This window comes from Myotis myotis, unplaced genomic scaffold (genome assembly GCF_014108235.1).
Source record: "Myotis myotis isolate mMyoMyo1 unplaced genomic scaffold, mMyoMyo1.p scaffold_m19_p_8, whole genome shotgun sequence".
Taxonomy (NCBI): Eukaryota; Metazoa; Chordata; class Mammalia; order Chiroptera; family Vespertilionidae; genus Myotis; species Myotis myotis.
Window position 1 is genome coordinate 8,454,186 of NW_023416390.1, and position 20,261 is coordinate 8,474,446.

General features: G+C 43.7%; 1 protein-coding gene across 5 annotated transcripts in view; it reads right to left on the bottom strand.

The window, feature by feature from the left end:
* FTCDNL1 (formiminotransferase cyclodeaminase N-terminal like) overlaps positions 1-19,780 on the bottom strand; it is a 33,864-nt gene extending 14,084 nt beyond the window's left edge. For 3 of the 5 annotated variants that reach the window (XR_004969594.1, XM_036320711.1, XM_036320709.1), the window contains exons 1-4: positions 19,116-19,648; positions 17,507-17,632; positions 14,810-14,905; positions 13,179-13,331 (exon numbers count right to left, since the gene is read on the bottom strand). Coding sequence is in view for 4 of the 5 variants with exons in the window: in XM_036320711.1 (XP_036176604.1) it covers positions 13,179-13,331; positions 14,810-14,905; positions 17,507-17,621 (364 nt within the window). In the remaining variant the exon portion in view is untranslated. The other 2 variants (XM_036320710.1, XM_036320708.1) reach the window with 2 other exon arrangements.
* Between the last annotated feature and the right edge of the window lie 481 nt (positions 19,781-20,261).

Genomic DNA, 20,261 nt, shown 5'->3' on the forward strand with positions numbered 1-20,261 from the left:
ACAGGTATACTGGTATTTATCACTTTCTGTCTTATCTTTAGAGACTTCTCTGAGCTTGGTTATCCCTCTTTGCAAAAGGAGGATTAATGCACCGAGACGTTTCTCTATGTGATAAGAAGTTTAAGCTTCATTTTGTTAACAAATGTTTCCTCTGAGTCTATAACGGACGTGTGACCAAGATGTAGGATTTTACTGAGGACATACAATAGTTAGAGCAGTTCGTGAAGAAGTATTGAAGAATCTGCTGAGTTAAATGTATGTGCCACATACCTCATGGCTACAGTGGTATTTAATACCCTTTTCCCTTCTGCCTTTGTTCTTTCGGGAGCAACGTAGGATTACTGGTATAAATGGAGTCGCAATTTAACTGTTAAACAGCACTGCATTTCAGCAGCTCAAGGAACATAACGGAGAGGCTAACTTTTGTTACATTTTTCCACGGCAGCCAAAATGCACAACTAGGAAAAAAACCATCAAATCTGTCACTCCCTTTCCTCTGGAACAGAAAAAAATCTCTTTCCTCTTGCCCACACACGACATAAATGTGTGGCTTATTTATTTTAAAGCAGAACTCTAATAATACTCAAAAGAGTATCAAATCTTTTCCTAAGTGCATAGCAATGAAAACAGTCTTTTCCAACCCGTCACCTCAGACTCAATAATAAGTAGAGGTAAAAAAGCACAGAATCTAAAAATTAGCCTGGTGCTAGACTTGGAATCTTTCAAGCATCCTCTAATTTTAGTAGAGCTCTCTTAATATAGCCAAGTTTTTTGTTTAGCTGATTTTTTATTTAGTATTTTTTTTTTAATGAGAGGGGGAGAAAAAGATTCTCTCCCAGAAGCCACACAGCTCTCTCAGATGGTAAAACAGATAGCCCTAAAAGCTTTTGCCTAAATTCACACACGTCCCTAAAATAAAACTGTCTTCTTAATCTCGCTACAGTACTCTGAAAATACAGCACGGCGCTGTGATGCGGGCCTGCCTCTCATTAAGTGGAGGCTGGGAACATTATTCTTCGTTTAGTCTATGGCAGGGGGCGGTGGAAATGCCTCCCTTTGCAATTCAAAATTATTTTAGAGACAGAGCCTTTCTTTTCAGTGTCTTCATTGAACAGAGCTGTTGAGAACTATCTCCCTACCGTCCCAGAGAGCAAAAAAGCTACCCAGTATTCACCCCATATGCTCGGCTTTGAAGTGTGAAGCTGTGACCGTCCCACTAGTCTCCTAAGCCACCATCAAAGCCATCTCATTACGCCCAGCGCTGCGAGTTAAAGCGCAGGGCCTAACCGCTCCAACACAAACACTGCATTAGCAAAGCAACCGCAATATTCCTCCCCCACGTGGCTGCAGCTTGAAGCAATCTTTACCATATGCACACATGCACGAGATACGAAAATGTATTGTGCTAGAACATCGAGAAGGACGTTAAACATGCTGACTAGAACTGGATGTTATTCAAGGGACAGGGCCTGGGGGGGCGGGTAAAACGCAGCTGATCTTTATGATGAAAGAACAGAAACACTGGGCTGAAAGACGAGATCAAGTGCAATTCCTAAATTGCACTTCTACCAACACATTCTGGGGCCTGTTCCTTCTTGAGATAGCAGAAAACAATTTAAGGGGGAAAACCAAACTCCACAGCCCATCCCTGGATGCTACTGTTTACTCTGTCACGTTTCATTTCTAAAGGACAAATAAGCTTACAAATGACGATATGCTGACAACAGCATCTATGACTCAAAATAACAGGACTCGCTAAGGAAAGTAATTTCGCTTGTGTCGCTGAATTGTCAATTTATCATCGCCATAGCGGTAAAAAAACAAAACGCCAAGAAAAGAACCTGTTACGTATCATGAAAACAAGGTCATGAGTAAATGAGGACAAGGACTAGATTAATCTTCATGTAAAAAGTAATCTGTGAAAAACAGTTCCAAATACTGGGACCTAATGATCCCTTTCCTTTCTTTGGGCTCTAGAGAAATTCTTGCAGATGTGCACAAAAAAGGTTATTCAAGAGAGTCCACTGCTGCATTCATTGTAGTAGGAAAAAAGAGAGACAATCTGACTGTCCACAGAGAGGGGAATAGATAAAAGGTAGTATGTCCACACTGTGAAACTACAGGGATGAACTAGAACCACGTGCAACACCTTGGACAGATTTCCAAGATAGCTTGCTGAATTAAAAAATTACAGTATGATAGCATTTATATTATAAACATGAACAAGCAATCCTACAATGGGTTTGTCAACATACACATATTCATACACATATAAATAAAAGCATGGGAAAAATTCTCAATTCAGTGTGAGCCTACTGTACTCATAGCATAACCTGGCAGGGGTGGGTTCAGGAAACCATGACTGGGGGAGGTGGTAGAAGCAAACTTTATCCTTTCCTATAATTCTTGAAATTTTAAAAAAGAGAATTAATAAAGAGTCCCAGCCTGGCTGGTGTTGCTCAGTGGTTGAGCATCAGCCTATGAAACAGGAGGCAAGGTATAATAAATAAACAATGGTGAGAATTCTTTGTTCTACTGCTGTCTTTTTTTTATATATTTTATTGATTTTTTTACAGAGAGGAAGGGAGAGAGATAGAGAGTCAGAAACATCGATGAGAGAGAAACATCGATCGATCAGCCGCCTCCCGCACATCCCCCACAGGGGATGTGCCCGCAACCCAGGTACATGCCCCTGACCGGAATCGAACCTGGGACCTTTCAGTCCGCAGGCCGACGCTCTATCCACTGAGCCAAACCAGTTTCGGCTCTACTGCTGTCTTAATGAAAAACTATGAGTAAGTTTCTAGGTCCTTTTTCCAGCTACCAAATGAAAAAATTCACTGTAGAGGTATATGATGATCCTCTTCTCATCATATAAATATAAGAATTATGTGCCCTTAAGTTCTTTTTTCTTTATCCTCACCTGAGGATATTTTTCCATTGATTTTTAGAGACAGTGGAAGAGAGAGGGAAAGACAGAGAGAAATGTCAATGTGAGAGAAACACATCGATTGGTTGCCTCCTGCACAGGCCCCGACCAGGGCCCAGGCCGGGGAGGAGCCTGCACCCAAGGTACATGCCCTTGACTGGAATCAAGCCCCGGACCCTTTGGTCCACAGGCCAACGCTCTATCCATTGAGCCAAACGAGCTAGTGTGGCCTAAATTTTAATGTAATGTACTATATACATTCATGAAGATATAGGAATGCATGAAAATATATAGTAAACAGTAACTTGGGGCACAATATGTGCATTTATTTTGACATTTAATTTACATATGTGTATGTATATTTAAAACCTTTATTAATGTTATCACACACTCTGGGTCTCCTGAAGAAGCACACCCTGACCATGGAGACCAGATCGATGGGCTGGTGGAGGCCTGAGGGTGTGGAGAGACTTGGGTTGATGCACTAAGTCTTACGGGTCCATCTAGCATCACTATGTCATCTCTTCAGAATTTTCTAACCCTAGTGGCCTTCACACTGGAAATCACAGCAAACACTAGGAAGCAGGGATGAAAAGAAAGGGATTCATGAAAAGCATGGCCAAGGTCAGGGCCTGGGCTGGAGAAGTGAACATGGTATCAATCACCTGTTACAAACCCCTTACTAGGTCCACATTTTCTAAAACACCATCAGTGCTCACACAAGATCAATTTCTTGGGGTTGTGGATAATGACCCAAAATCAGAAAACCTAAAGCCCCTAACCTGAGTGCCCTCAAGGCTCCCTTGGCTAGTAAGGGGTGAATGTCAATTAATGCCCCCCGCAATAACCCCTGGCTCAATCCCACGCATTCTAAGAGGCCCTTTCCCCAGGTGAAGTGGCAGTGGGCAGATGGGCCTCCCAGTTTCTAACTCTAAACCTTGTGACTTCTAAACTAGGAAAGAATTACAGGAAGGAAGCAGGCAGCAAGACCCATGCACTTCACTTATTCATTCCAATTAGAAGATTCTTACAGTGCATTTATTCTCCTCAATATTTTCCATACACCCTATTCAACATACATCAAGAGTGAAAAGGGGACAGACGGGAAGCTAACACAAGGGTGTGTAGTCAAGCTAGTCGTTGCTGTGAGCAACTGGGGCTTGACCTTGCTGGAATGGGCCTTAGAATCATCCATCTCAGGGACAAAGGATGGGAGCCTTTACCTACCAGCTCTGCTTGGACTTCAGACTGCTGCAGAGCCGACATAGGAGAGAAGAGTGCAGCTTCCCACGGATGTGGGGTTCACCTGGAACTGCCAGGAGAACAACAGGTGTGTTCCAGATCTCCCACTGGGCCTTTCCTTCCTCACTGGTACCTCTGTTTTACTGTGGTCGATGTCACCCTGTTCATTTATTAAGCCTCTAGCAATATGCACTTATGAACATCCTGGTAACTCCTTCATAGACAAAATGGTCTATAAAGTCTCAAGAAATCTAAATATTTTTTAAAATATACTTTTATTGATTTCAGAGAGGAAGGGAGATGAAGAGAGAGATGGAAACATCAGTGATGAGAGAGAATCATTGAATGGCTGCCTCCTGCATGACCCACTCTGGGGATCGAGCCCGCAACCCGGGCATGTGCCCTGACGGGAATCGAACTACGATCTCCTGGTTCATAGGTCGATGGTCAACCACTAAGCCACGCTGGTTGGGCTATCTTAATATTTTAAGTACTCTCCCAATGCACCATTCCTTGTTTTTTCAGCTTTGTATATGGTGGCGGTATTATAAAATTCTCAAACTAAATGCTATGTCCTAAAGCTATGTTAACATGTGCTTGCAAAACCAATCATTGCGTTTATGCTATGGCAATGAGGGCAGCGCTGAGGGTCGAGAATACTATCTCAGAACCCAGCATCTAAATTGACTAATCTCAACCACACCCAGGCTGTTTTATGAGAAAATCTCCATAGCAACTGGAGAATCAGAGTAGAAAATTCTTCAAGTGAAAAGTTGTTCCTGATTTGCCAGATCAGCCCATATTTTGACAATCTGTAATAAAGTAATCAAAGGGTCTCATGACTACCACACAAGTGTTGACGTCGCGTGAATCTGTCATGGCACATATCCTCCAAGTCATAAAAATACTCGAGAAAACATCAAACAAGGCTGATAATTCTAATCAAATTCATTAATGCTTATATATTTTAAGATAAAATATTTTTAAATATCAATCATGCAGGAGCTATTTCTTTATACATATAACTAACTTAGCTAACACTTTATCTTTCTAAATATTGTCAATTTAAATAGTATTGTAGCCCTAGCTGGTTTGGCTCAGTGGATAGAGTGTTGGCCTGTGGACCAAAGGGTCCTGGGTTCGATTCTGGTCAAGGGCATGTACCTTGGTTGCAGGCTCCTCCCTGGTGTGGGCCCTGGTTGGGGCCTGTGCAGGAGGCAACCAATCGATGTGTTTCTCTCACTTGATGTTTCTCTCTGTCTTTCCCTCTCTCTTCCACTCTCCCTAAAAATCAATGGAAAAATATCCCCGGGTGAGGATTAACAAAAATAAGTAAATAAGTAGTACTGTACAAACATTATTTCATTTGATTAATGACATAAAACAAAAAGCAAGTTTCTATATCAGTGACAAAATTCATAGCTATGGTCCAGACTTTTAAAGCTGCATGCTATGAACTTCCATGTTAGGTAAGCCCATTTTCACACATTGGGAGAATCTGTTGGCACCTCTTCCCTGACCCCCACTCCATTTTCACTCTATCCTTCTCCTGAAGGTTTGCATGTAAATGTGAAACAGGGTCATGTCCAGAGACACTGGCTCCTGCCTGGGAAAACACTGGTAAGGAAGAAGTGGAGGACATACAGGAAGCACTATGACCACAGGAATCCTTCAGAAAAGCTGTCGGAAAAAAAACTGGTACAAGTCCAGGAAATGAGGCTAAATATCTTCAATATTGGGTTGGATGTCAGACAAAAGGATAATGTTCCTGTAAATTTACCACTGACACCAAATTAGGTGAATTCATTGTTCTTGAAGGATCCAAGATAATTAACAATCATAAAGAACTAGAGAAGTGGGGACTTCCAAGCAGATGGGAGTGTGGATCCCTACATTTACTTTCCTCCTCCCGAGAACCCCAGGAAAAGGATGGTAAAGAGATATTTTTTAAAGCCTTCACTCATTCAAACAAATGGAGACGGAAGAGGAGGTAATAGTATTGGAATGAGAAGAGCAGATATAGGCATGGTGGTTACTCCATAGCCTCAAGGCAGCAAGAGGAACAGCAGCAACCTCACCTATACCACAGGCACCTGAAACGGGCAACCTAGCTTTGGGAGGTAAAGGCAAATATCAAAACAGGGACACTGGTGGAAAGCCTCCTTAAATAGCAGTGGAACACCCCTTCCCCTGTCTTCTAATTGGAACAGGTCAGAGAGTTCTAGAAGATATTTCTTCAAGAAGATGAAATTAATAGAATACTCAACACATGAGATGTCGCATCTGAATACATGGAGAAATGTTATTAACAGAGAGTCTGGGGTCATGCCAGTGATAAATAAATTTAAAAACGAAGTAATCAATCAAAAAGATAATGATCAACTCTAGCAAAAAAAAAAAAAAAAAGTTTTGCAGAAAGGCTAAAATAATAATCTCTATATATAAAAGCCAAGCGACCGGAACGAATGGAATGACTGGTCGCTATAATGTGCACTGCAGTTGTCCAACTGGCCCGTTTGGGGGTGGGGCTAGCCAGCCAACCTCCTGCTGCTCCTCCCCGCAGCCAGCCTGGCCCCGATCAGCCCCAATTGGGGCAGGCTGGCGGAACCCCACCCGTGCACAAATTTGTGCACTGGGCCTCTAGTATTTTAAATAATTCATTGTGAATAATGTTTATAAAGTCATAATAATGTAACCACCAAGTACCCAAATTTTGATATAACTATATTGAGACAAGGAAAAATGGGAAAGTAAGAGTGTGAGACAGTGTGTGTGTGTGTTGGGGATGGGGAACAGTGAGAGGAAGCTAAATTCTCATCTTCTGCAATAAGAAATCAATAGACAATGCCTAAAATTGAAAAACTAAGAAGTACCACTGATATTTAGGTATCTGGGGTCGATCTTAATAAAATAAAAGAATTGAAAGTACTTGGCTCAGGGAAGAAGGAAATTAAAGTTTATGTATGGTGAGGGGGGAAGGTGGGTTGTGTAGGTGCTTAAAGTTTGGGGGATAAACCCTGTAGAACATCTGACTTTTCGCTGCATGCATGTATCATTTTGATAACAACAAAAAAAAAGGGAAGAAAGAATGAAAGCACGGAGAGAGAGGGAAGGATGGAGGGAGGAAGCAGAAAAAGGAGAGGAAAAATCTAGAGACATAACAGAGATAAAAATGAGATGTAGCCTAAATGATCAAATGTGGTTTTTATAGAAAATAAAAATCAGAGAGAAAGGAAGATGGCGGCATAGGTAAACACCAATACTCACCACCTCCCACAACTACATCAAAATTACAATCAAACTACAGAACAACCATCATCCAGAACCACTGGAAAGCTGCCTGAATGGAAGTACTACAACTAGAGAAGTAAAGAAGGAAGCACATTGAGACTGGGAGGAGGTGTGGAGGTGGGGAATGGGCTGGTCTGCTACCCATGTGGGAGATCCTCTCTGCGGTGGCTGTAGGGAGGAGCAAGAGGTCTCAGCCCCATCCCAGGGTCCCAGAGCTGGGAAAATAAGTCCTTACAGGCAGTAAGAACTACAGGCTGTAAAAACCAGGGCGGATTGGTGCTCAGTGACACAGAGGCTGCTGGAGACCCAGCTGTTTCTCTTAAAAGGCCAGCACCACGAACTGACCTTACAAGGTCCCGCTTCCTCTGAGCTCCAGCACCAGAGCAAGGCTCTGGGGAACGCAGACACATACGAGGAGGAACTGTACTGTCTGGCATCAGGGCAGGAACCTGGGGGCAGCTTTCTGTTCCTATGCTGGGACCTCCCTGGTTGCAGGGCTACCTGGAAGCCATTTCTATTTGCTCCACCCAGGTGATTCTGAGACCTCACCCCATCCAATTTGCAGCCCCACGCAACCTGTGTGCAGAGGCTTTTGCATATGAATGGCCTGTCCTTGCTCAGGCTAAAATCAAACAAGCTGCAGCTGGGTCAGGGAGCCCCAAACGTATCAATAAAAGGCCCAAGACCTGGCACCAGCACCAGCCTGCCTTGCTTCATAGCTGAACCTCATCTGGGCACTTCCAAACCTGATACAAAGAGGAGGAATTTGCAGATCTCTCTGTAGCTCCTGCTAGGTGGCCCCAGACAGTGGCTGAATTTGCACCTCCCTGGAGACCCAAGAGCCTGTGTACCCAGTGGTCAGTGTCAGACCATACCAGATTACAACTCTACACATCCAGAAGCAACACACTCAAGGGGAAGACTCAGTGAGCACCAAAACCCCACTGAAGCAAGTCCTGCTCCATAGGGGTGTCTCCTGAACAGCAGCTCTCCCATGGCAGTCACAGCTGGTCCTCACAGCCAATTGGCCTGGAGGTCAATTCCTTCCAGTGACACCAACAGCAATCAAGTCTCAACTACAACAAGACTGTGCACACAGCCCACAAAGAGGTGCACCTGGAGTTCCCAGCTCAGGTGACTGGGGAGGCTGAGCCATTGGGCCCTATAGGACACCTACTATACAAGGGCCACTCTACCAACTCAAGGAGACATAGCAGCTCTCTACCCAATACATAGAAACAAACACAGGGAAACAGCCAAAATGTGGAGACAAAGAAACATATCACAAATGAAAGAAATGGAAGAAAGCAAACTACTGGATATAGAGTTCACAACCATGGTTATAAGGTTACTAAATAATCTTTAGAACAGTGGTTCTCAACCTCCTGGCCCTTTAAATACAGTTCCTCATGTTGTGACCCAACCATAAAATTATTTTCGTTGCTACTTCATAACTGTAATGTTGCTACTGTTATGGATCGTAATGTAAATATCTGATATGCAGAATGGTCTTAGGCGACCCCTGTGAAAGGGTCGTTCAACCACCAAAGGGTTCGCGACCCACAGGTTGAGAACTGCTGCTTTAGAAACCTCCAAAAAAAAAATAAAAAATAGAAAAGGACCAGTCAGAAATTAAGCATACACTGACTGAAATAAAGAATAAAATACAGGGATTCAACAGTAGAGTAGAGATTCTGAGAATCAAATCAACAAGTTGAAATATGAGAAAGCAAAAAACACCCAATCAGATGAGCAAAAAGAAAAGAGAATCCAAAAATAAGAAGATAGTGTAAGGAGCCTCTGGGACAACTTCAAGCATTTCAACATTCACATTATTGGGGTGCCAGAAGAAGAGAGAGAGCAAGATACTGAAAACCTATTTGAAGAAATAATGACAGAAAACTTCCTCTAACTGGTCAAAGAAATAAACTTAACACATTGTTTGCGGGTAGTTTTTATCGCGCGCGCTAACAGGTGGCGCGGGCCATTTTTGCAGTTGAATAGATTGATTACCATTATACCTGGAAGTACATACATAATTCACCATTGTATGTGTTAGAGACCCAAATTTTGTCCTTTGGAATTCGTATATCTCCATGTTAGCATCCCTTTAGAGCAATAAAAAAGTATAAAAATAAACGTATTTATATGTTACCCGCATTCTACCGCTAGTCTATAAAAAACGTATTAATACGTGTCCCGCACTCTACTACCAGTCAACGTAAAACGTATAAATATGTTTCCCGCATACAATGTGTTAAAGTCCAGGAAGCACAGAGAGTCCTCAACAAGTGGAACCCAAAGAGGACCACACCAAGACACATCATAATTAAAATGCCAAGGGCTAAAGACAAAGAGAGGATCTTAAAAGCAGCAAGAAAAAAAGCAATTAGTTACCCACAAGGGAATGCCCATATGACTGTCCGCTGATTTCTCGACAGAAACTATGCAGGCCAGGAGGGAGTGGCAAGAAATATTCAAAGTGATGAAAGCAAGGACCTACAACCAAGATTACTCGCCCCAGCAAAGCTATCATTTAGAATTGAAGGTCAGATAAAGAGCTTCGCAGACAAGAAAAAGCTAAAGGAGTTCATTGCCACCAAACCAGGATTATAAGAAATGCTGAAGGGTATTCTTTAAGAAGAGGAAGAAGAAGAAAAAGAAAAAGACCAGAAATATGAACAACAAAATGGCAACAAATACATACCTATCAACAATTGAATCTAAAAATCAAAATAAGCCCTAACCGGTTTGGCTCAGTGGATAGAGCGCCAGTCTGCAGACTGAAGGGTCCCAGGATAGATCCCGGTCAAGAGCATGTACCTTGGTTGCGGGCACAACCCAGTAAGGAGTGTGCAGGAGGCAGCTGATCAGTGTTTCTCTCTCATTGATGTTTCTAACTCTCTATCCCTCTCCCTTCCTCTCTGTAAAAAATCAATAAAATATATTTTTATTAAAAAAATAAAAATAATAAATGAGTAAGAAATCTAATGAACAGAATAAACTGGTGAATAAAACCGAATCAGAGGCATGGAAATGAAACAGACTGATGATTCTCAGAGGGAAGAGGGGTGGGTAGGGGCGGGAAGAGATTAAACAAAGATCTTATATGCATATATGCATTACCTATGGACACAGACAATAGGTTGGTGGAAGCTAGGGGTGAGGGGGGAACTGGGTAGAAGGGGACAATGGGGGGGAAAAGAGGGACATTTGTAATAATCTCAACAATAAAGATGAAAAAATAATTAAAAAAATAAAAATAAAAGTCCAAGACATTTAAAAAAACAAACAAACATGGTAAGCCTTACATAAATAGAGTAGGCCTATGTGTCTCCTAGCTGTCCACTGAGGTATATTCAACTGCCAATAGCAGCATGTGAAAAATACACTCATGCTCTCTCCCCTAAAACCTCCTTCCTGTCATCATTTGTAAGTGATGACACTTCCATGCCATCGTTTTGTTCCCCGCCCCCAACATCCTTTGGAGTCTCTCCATTATCGATTACCTTCGGCCACCATCACCTTTCCAAACTGATCCGCCTGCATCCTGTTGGTCTCTGCAGGCACAGAGTGATCTTTCCAGAGTTCAAAGCCAATCAGACCACTTTCTTGCCTAAAACTCTTCAGTGGTTCCCATCCTTTTACAATAAGGTTTGAGCTCCTTCACCAGCACATAATACTCCATGATCTGACCTCCAAGCATCACTTGAGCTTCTATCTTAACATTCCCAGGAATGCCTTTCCCATCTTATCCACCTCTAAGGGCTGGCCACATACTCAAGTCCCTTGCAGGCCCCAAATCCCAGGCTACCCTCACCTCTGAACCTCTGCACTGCTGTGCCCTTTATTCTAAAAGTTCTTAAATTAAAATGATTTGTGCAGTTATGCGTGAGAGTATGTATCTCTGTATGTATACAAGAAAGCACAGGCATAAAAATTTGCATGTGATTTTGACAGTATTTATAAGTCTCCTCAAAACCAATTTCATGCCCCACTTTAACCCCTTCCTTAAGGTATAAGCAAGCTTATAGCTGATATCAAAAAGTTCTGAAATTTATCATTCAATGAGTTTTTGCACACAAAAGCATATATGAATTATCCGTATCAATAACCAATATCAACTATATTATGAAACTGGACTGCTCTCCACTGCCCTTCTTCCCCCAAAAAAGTTAGTTCAATTATCAACTTCAAGTTGGTTTCCCTGAGAAGGGGTTACCCTAGTGGAAAACATCCCTTCACCGTTTGGAGAACAGCCAGTCCTTAGAATTTGAATACTTTTGCCTTATAAGAATGTCTGAGCATGTTGTTAAAAAAAAAATTGGATGATATTAGATGAACAGCTGTGCAGAAAGGGGAATGTAAAAATAAAAACTGCATGTTGGAGCATCAAAATAGTAACCATGTACAGTATATGACTGTTTTTAATCAGATGAAGATTGAAGCTATTACATTTCAAATCAAATGTTATAAATTAGTTCAAGAATGCAGCTGAGCTCTCATTTAATTAGAAATGTCCATGTTTAAATCATGAGCTACAGTAGCTGCCAATGAAGCAAAAGGGCAGGGGAAGGGAGAGCTCTTGTGTCCAGACCCTCCGATTGTTGACTGTCTCCTTTGCAGGACGCACATCTGGGCAGACTCGTCCTGATGTAATGAAGAACTTCGTGTACTAGCTAATTTGAGATTTAATGTAATTGAACATAATTGTTTTGAAGACAATTAAAATCATTATTCTGCCCTGGACATCTATGAACTCTTCTTTTTTGTGTGAAACATATTTTCCCCCCCCCATGTTAAATTTTAACTCTTTCTTGGGTAAAAAGTAAAGCACATTTCGGGCCAAGATTTCCCTGCGAAGCAATCCTTCGACTGTCAGGTCATATTAAAGTGCAGTACAACAGTGAGTTCTCCTTTAGAAACAAGTCTCATTTCCTATTCCTGGTGCCTGATGCAGCTCAGCCAGGGTCCAGACCTACATCCCAAATGTGAGACGATTCACTATTAAATAAAAATGAGGGACTTCTGAGGTCATACAGAGAAGAATGCAATTATCCGAAGGCGGCCTTTCCCCCACAGGTTATGAGCCCCTGTGTGCCGTAATTAACCGTGGCGCAGCTAGACAGTCCAGGCAAAGGGTCTTTTTTTTCTCCCAATTTGCCTAATTCCAAAACACCTCAAGTGACATAGCTCAAATTTTCCAAATTAAACTCACCCCTGGGGCTGAAATCAAGCCTGTGACAGTTCAGTTCTAAAGAAAATCTTAAAGAGAGTCCTGCACAGGGAGAGAAAAAAGTCAGGGGAAAAGGGGGTAGGAGTTAACATTTAAGTGGTTTTCAACCTCATCATTATCCCTGCTCAAGAAAATAAGACACAGATGGGCAAAACACAGCATCGTCCTGCCCCAAAGAGTCTAGGAGCTCATTAGAAACTACTGTTGTTTCCTCGTGGTCCACCATGAATTCGGAAGGGACAAGTGACTGATGTGCTGCATCCCACAGCAGTCAGCGCTCCCGTGCCCCGGCGTGGACACTGGAAGGATGCCACAGAGACACGATGGGCCACTGCAACCCAGGAAAGCTTACTGTTCAGACACGCCCTCAAGGTAGACCTTTCCCGGGGAGCTGAGGAGCGCTGACATTGTCAGGAGCTGCTCTGCTTTGTAAAATGGTTTCTGTTAAGAAATAACACACAGCCCCAAGCTTTCTCTTACTTCTGGCCACAGCTCCACACTCTTCCACTGACACGCCGGCGAGCGGGTAAATGGGGATCAGGTCCACGGCTCCCAAACACGGGTGGATCCCCTCTTGAGCCTCCATGTCAATAGACCGGAAGGCCTCCACGCAGGCAGCCAGGACAGCATGGTCTTAAAAGGTAAAATTGTACAAAACAATCACTCAACTTTCAAACACAGTAAAGAAGCAGCTATATTTTAGTGTCCCACTAGTTGTTGTTGTTTTTTTGTAATCTGTATAGAAGATGATTTTCACCCAAAATAAAGTAAAAGATCCAACATTTCCCCTTGCCCTACCTCCCAATCATCATAAAAGTTCACATTTATTCCCCAAAGTAGAGGAGTTATGCAATGTTTATGATTCTTAAACACCTGTGGGCGTGTGTGTGTGTGTTTTATTGATTTCAGAGAGGAAGGGAGAGGGGGAGATAGAAACATCAATGATAAGAGAGAATCATTGATTAGCTGCCGCCTACATGCCCCCTACTGGGGATCAAGCCCGCAACCTGGGCATGTGCCCTTGACCAGAATCAAACTTGGGAACCTTCAATTCGCAGGCCAATGCTCTATCCACTGAGCCAAACCAGCTAGGGCACCTCTGTGTTTTTTTACAACTGGTTACTTTAAATGTTTTCAACTTTATCAAATTAATCTGATAAAACTTTGTATTTTCAGAATGCTTTATTAATTTTTATTAAAATATATACACAAAGTTTTAAAAGCATAACTATTTATTTTAGTTTTCCTCTTCTCCAGTAATTAGATTTTGCATTCAAAGATTTTATTTCATCTAACTACATATGATGGATACCTAAGAGTTATGCTATTACCCTGAGTTTTCATTAGCAGTACAGAATGACCATTTCAACAAGAAAGATAAACAACAAAGAAGCAAATTTACCATCTTATGATTAACATTCAAGATAATTTGTCCTGTTTGCTGGGAGCTACCAGCCAGCGCTTAGTTCTTCAAACAAACATACCTTATGAAAAAAGACAATCTGAGTTGAAATAAAGTCTATTTAAAAATATTATGAGACCTTTGTAAGCAATATTAAGATAATACAAGTTTATGTTCAAACAGTTATGATCCTTCAAATTCAACTTGTCCCACTAAAACTTACATCATGAGACATTTCATTTCAATCCGTGAACCAACTCAAGATTTCAGGCTCCCAACCCAAAACACAACTGCTTAGCATGTTTCATTCTATGCCAACTTATCACTGAAATCAAGGCTGACTTCAACACTATGACTCCACAGGTTAAAACTTGAAGATTGTTTTTCTTATCCATAAATGATACGTGACCATCTTCAGGGGGGGAAAGGTATTATTCTTGGACCCAAGATTCATTGTAACGAAGAGGAAATGGGAAATGTTTGAGGTGTGTATGTTCAGAAAAATGATGAAATGCATTTTTGAGGTAGACTCTCCAGGTAATGGACTATTCCTACGGCACAGGAAATCAACGAGTAGAGAGCATGCAGGCCTACCTGAAGCTACCCTTCATTATAGACATAGATATAGATAGATAGATAGATATATATATATAGATATATATATATATATCTATATATATATATATGAAGAAAGAAACTGCGGTCTCACTTAATTCATCAACAGAAGCTGCTATGGTAATGACTGATCTGTTGTAGTCTTGATCAGAAAATATATTGAGCACTGATACTTCAGGACGTTTCTTCCCTGTAAAGGAAAAAAATATAAAGGCAAGAATTATTTTTCTCTGCTGAAGCCTTAATACTTTACTTCTTTGGATACAATTATATTTGTTCAACAGAGAAATTTCGGGGTTGTGACCTTTGAGGTGACACTGGCTAATCATGACGTTCCTGGGTAGTAACGCCCACTCCTTACGGCGCCTTCCTATGTAGCTGGACGGCTCAGCTCGGACACGAGGCTTTGGTGTCTCTCCACTCAAAGATGGCAGCCTCTTCTTTCAATTGCCACGCTGTGTCGCTCCAAATCCCGTTCCCTCTCAGTCGCGTCTTTCAGGCCTTATCAATTTTTCCTTCCTAAACCCAGAAATCAACCTGTCTGGATAAAAAGCTGCCATCTGGAGAAACTAGGATGGGCCAATTAGTGCCTGAAGCAGAGGTTTCTGGGATGCATGCACCTGCCTGTTGGAGACGCTCCGACCCCAACACCTCCTTAGAGGCCACCCACAGCCCTCAGATGTTAATGGCTTCCAGCCTCCCGTGGCCTGTGACTGGGTGATCACGTAACCCGGAGGAGAAAGCTGCCCTGCCCTGCCCTGCCCTGCCCGGCACGGCAGCCACACATAACCCCACATTATTTCTGAAGTTTACAAGCCTGGTCCAGGCCCCTTAAAAGTCCCCCTCAAGCCTGCAAAAGCAAATTCAAAGAGAAGGACAAAAGTTTTCAGGCGGTAATTAGATCGTTCGCCATGCCATTATACCTTTGTCCCCCCACCCCCACCACCCCCAATCCCCTGGCAGCTTAACAATTAATCTTTTCAGAAGAGAGGAAAAATAAGTTGCATGCAGGCACGACAGAGCTTACAGCAGCCCTATGCCATTAACTTTAATAACTTGAAAAGATAAACTTAGAGTATGTCACTTGCTCTTAGCCAAATGAGCATCTATACAGCCCTGCCCTGGTGTAGGTCTAAAGTTTATAACTCAAGTTTCTTTCCCTGAGACCTTTTAGGCCACTTAAATGTGTTAACATTACTTAGTTAGGAAAATTATAGGTGTTACGGTTTATTCCACTTGCTGAAAAATAAATGCCTTTAAAGTATTTGTAAAACAATAGGTCATTTTCTTAGCTAGTGCTACTTCCTTGCATTTTCATAACTATAAAAGATGAAGCAAGAACCAGACCAGACAATCTCCTTTTTACTGTGATTTTATTTTTCCATCCTAAGTCTTCTTCTGAAAAGCTTTTATTCTCAGTTTCATCTGACTCAATTGAATCAAATGCTGAGAGAATGAAACACTTTCTCCTGCAATCTCTCCAGCATGCAGAGAGAAAAGAACGGCTGCTGGCAGGAGGAGCTGTCGGGCTGCCTCTCAGCAGAAGTAAATTGTTTGGTGTCTGTAATGGAGTATAATAGCTATAATTCCATTTGAGCTGCTGCCACTAATAAGCTGATAAAAACTGTGAGTGAGACAAGGTATCCATCAGTGTGTGGCTTCCCCAAATGTCTCGGCGCATTCATTTAATCACAGAGACAGGTAACCCGATCCCATTAGATGTGCTTGTCTGACAATGAGGGGCCGAGCGGGCTATTCCCTTCCCACAAAGAGAATGCAAGAGCACAGCTGGCTGACTCCAGAGGTTTCTTTCTTATCAGCAATTATCAGGAATTTTCGTAGACACTTCCAGCTCCTGTACAGTTACAAGACAGTAATTTAAATGCGCTCATCGTTAGAAATGGGCTGAAGGAAACACTTGTTTCTCATGAAAAGCAGGAACGAAACGAAAAATGACGATCAGAAATGACAATACACTGTCTGAAATGCTTCAGGGCTAGGGGCCTAATGCTCGCCTGCTGCCAAAAAAACTTCATTTAATAACAAAGTTTTCTATTTGAACAACTGTGTGTACACTCACTGTGTTGTCTGTGTGTATGTGTGTGTGTGTACATGTATGTGTGTAAAAACAAATGATGCCTAGAACTATGTCATCACATGAACACTTCAACAAGAGTAAAAAATTTAAAAAAAATGAAAAAGGAGAGTAGTATCTCGCATAGTAAACACTGGCCCAGGGAGCAAGGAGGTTTGGGCTCCAGACTCCTGAATTGCTAAGTGATCTTACGCGCATCACTTAAATGCAATTGCCTAAAAGCCTTTCTTTATAGGGAAAATAGGTAACAGAAATAATAGTGCTGTAATGATAGCAAGGGCTTTGCTGGCAGGAGTGCTTTGAAAAGTGGTTGGTATTTGGCAAGTTTATTTTTTATGTAACCTGCTGAATAAAAAGCAAAATGCCCAATTATGCTCATTCTATTAATGACCAAATAAATGGCCTGTGAGGGGGACATTTAACCTTTATGTAACTACATCCTCCTCTCATTCTCCACTATCCCTAACTGCATGGCGGAGCGCAGGCAGGCGTCTGGAAAAGACCCATGTGCACATCTGCCTAACTGCTCTACCTCAGTATCCTGGAGGCCTGCTACAGCCCAGGAACGGGGCGGTGGTGGTGGTGGGGGGAGCCCACAAAGAAAGAAGAGTGTTCTATAGATACTGTCTGCAGAGCACAAAAATTACCGTATCATCAAAACACTACATAGCCACTTCAATTGTCTGTTGTTCCTACCATTTTCCCCAAGAAGAGCTGCTTTTGCGATGTTCTCAACGACGTGTTTCCTCCTGGCTTCTGAGATGTTTAGTAAACAGGCAGCCAAACGGAGCCCCAATCTGGAGGAAGACATGCTGGTTTTTCCTAGAATGGGAGAAAAAGGAGTCTTCATTTCCACCTCTACAGTTCATTCAAACAATGTTCATGTTTATTAACCATTAAAAGAATCATAGCTCTTTGGAAACCAGTTAGTCATAATATTAACACGTCACTCTCTCACTCCTTAGGGAACACCTGAATAATAAGACCCTCAGGGAGACTCCTCACGAGACTGTGTATGTGGCCACGCACAGATGAACACAGTAGCAACACTGGAATACTAGTATATCCTTCAAGTTACTCAGCCTGAATTCTGTCGTGCAAGTGAAACTTCCATTAAAGTATATTATTCCCTTTTAAGCACAGTCTTCCTCAGCTTTTCCCTGTTTTCCGGGTCTTCTCTGTGTAACCAGTAAGCATGATCCTGTTGTTAAATGAGACTTACCAAAAAAAGAGGAATGAAGGAGATTATTTAATATGCTGATTCCTACAAAAAACGATTCCTCTAGCAAAAAGAAATAAAGGGGCTCACGTAGGGGCTTTACATGACAACTATCTATGTTCCTCTGGCACTTTGATCTCCAAAGTTTCTAAATCAGTGGCAAACCTTTCCACAGGACTCTGGACCTTGAACTGTGAAAGCTGACATGTACTCTGGTATGCCACTCAGTAATGCCGAGAAAGTGACTGATTCTTTCACTGAAAATGGATTAATTTCACACGCTTTAGAAGTTGCTTTGATGCTCTTTAGGACTCCAGAAAGGCATTTTTCAACCCATTATCTTTCCATACCTCAGATGATATGACGTGAGGAAATTTCAATAACTCAAAATAGTAACAACCCCCCCCCCCCAACCCTTTTTGAGACCAGGCCATCCTATTGCGGCCTTTTAACATATCATATCGAAAAATGAACGCAGCCCTCATGACCTCATGCAACAACTACTTGACTAAGGTCACTTGGTGTCAGGCAATGGTCTCCGTGTGGGGGATGCTTCAGGAAAGGGTGGTCTCCTCTGAGACAAACATTAAGCCTATGAGTTTAAGCTAACCGTGCTGGGTGCCAGTTAGTGCTCTCCACGCATAAATCCACCGGCAGCCGGACACTCGGGGTGGTGGCCTAACCATCCTAGCCTAAAGGAAGCGCAGAGCTCATGGGTAGCTCAGGCTTTTGTAGTGACCATCACCGCATCGGAAATTCATAGAAGACGCGGTCATTAGGCTCTTCTGGAGTAGACATTAGTAACATCGCTGTATTAAAGCAGCTCAGACCTCTGGTTCTCCTGTAAACAAAAAATTGCTTTACACAAGGGGCGTGGGCGTCTTCTGGCTTTCATTTGTTTTCGGTGTGTTTATGTAGCTTAATTGTCTCATCAGGCACTTTCCCAACCTAATTATGCTTCTTAACAAATGGTGTTTATGGCAACCCCTAACAGTGCAAGGGAAAGGATTAGTTTCATCTTCTCATTCCACATCTGATTCCCTGTGGACAGCTAAATCACACAAAGATGGTGCTGGGGAAACCTACCTTCCCAGCACACGCTGGAATGAGCGGCTGCACCAGGCTTTTGGAGAGCGGTCAGGCTTGTTAGTCCAGGGTAAGCACTGCTCCCTCCTCCTCTAACCCAGGGACCCGGAGCCAGCCCTCCCAACACTCGGGAGAGGGGAGCCCAGACCGCCCACCCTTTCAATCCCCGTGCGGTTCGGTGACGCCCGGCGACAGACCAGACCCTGGCTCGCCGGGAGGTGCTGGCAGGGCCGGTGCGGAGCGGAGCAGCTGGCGAGGGGCCCGCACGCACCGCCGGGAGCACTTTCAGGGCCGCAGAGGGAGCCGCGGGCCAGGCGGCAGCGGGTGCTGGGGCTGGAACTGCGGCTGGGACCCCCGCGCGGCCCCGCCCCGGGTCCTGCGTGGAGCGTCCCAGGGCCACGCGGGCCCGAGAGTAACCCAGGGGCTCGGCAAGACTCCCGGCCGCCCGAGCCCGGTCTGTGGTCTGCGAGCGGCCCAGCCAGGGCCCGGCTCGAACCCGTGGCCGCGAAGCCGCCCTGCGGGTTTGGGAGGGAACCGACCTGCGCGCGGAGGGGAGGGCGGCACCGAGCCTTAATCGCCGCAGTCGCCGCGCGTGGCCGCTGCTTCCGCCGCCAGCCCCGCCTCCCGCCCCGGCGCGCTCCTGCCTGCGTTCCCTCCAGGGCCGTGACCGTGACCCTGGCCCGGCCTCGCCCGCGCGCCCGGGCCCGGAGAGCTGGACGTCCTTGTTGGCACTGCCCGCCGGCCGCTCCCGCTCCGTGGGGAGCCTGCACAGTTCCCTCCGGGAAATGACTGCCTCGCTAGGAGGGCAGCGGGATCCAAAGGCGAGGCCATCCCCCTGGACCAGGCTCCTGCGGGGGCTCTCCCCGGGGCGCGCGCACAAACTCCCCAGGTCCAGTTCCCCTGCCGCGCGCACCCGTGAGAGGGAACGGACGCCCTGGGACCAAGCAGTGCTTGCACCTGACCGGTTAGCCCAATACCACTGTGAACCTAGCACTAGGCATTCCCTTTTTTCTAGGCCAGTGAACTTGGGAGAACACATTTCTCTTCCAAAAATTCAGGACCTGTGTGTGTGTTTTTTTTAATGCAGCAACCATTAAATGTCACCATTTTGATCCAATTTCGTTTCTAAACTGCAATAATCACTAA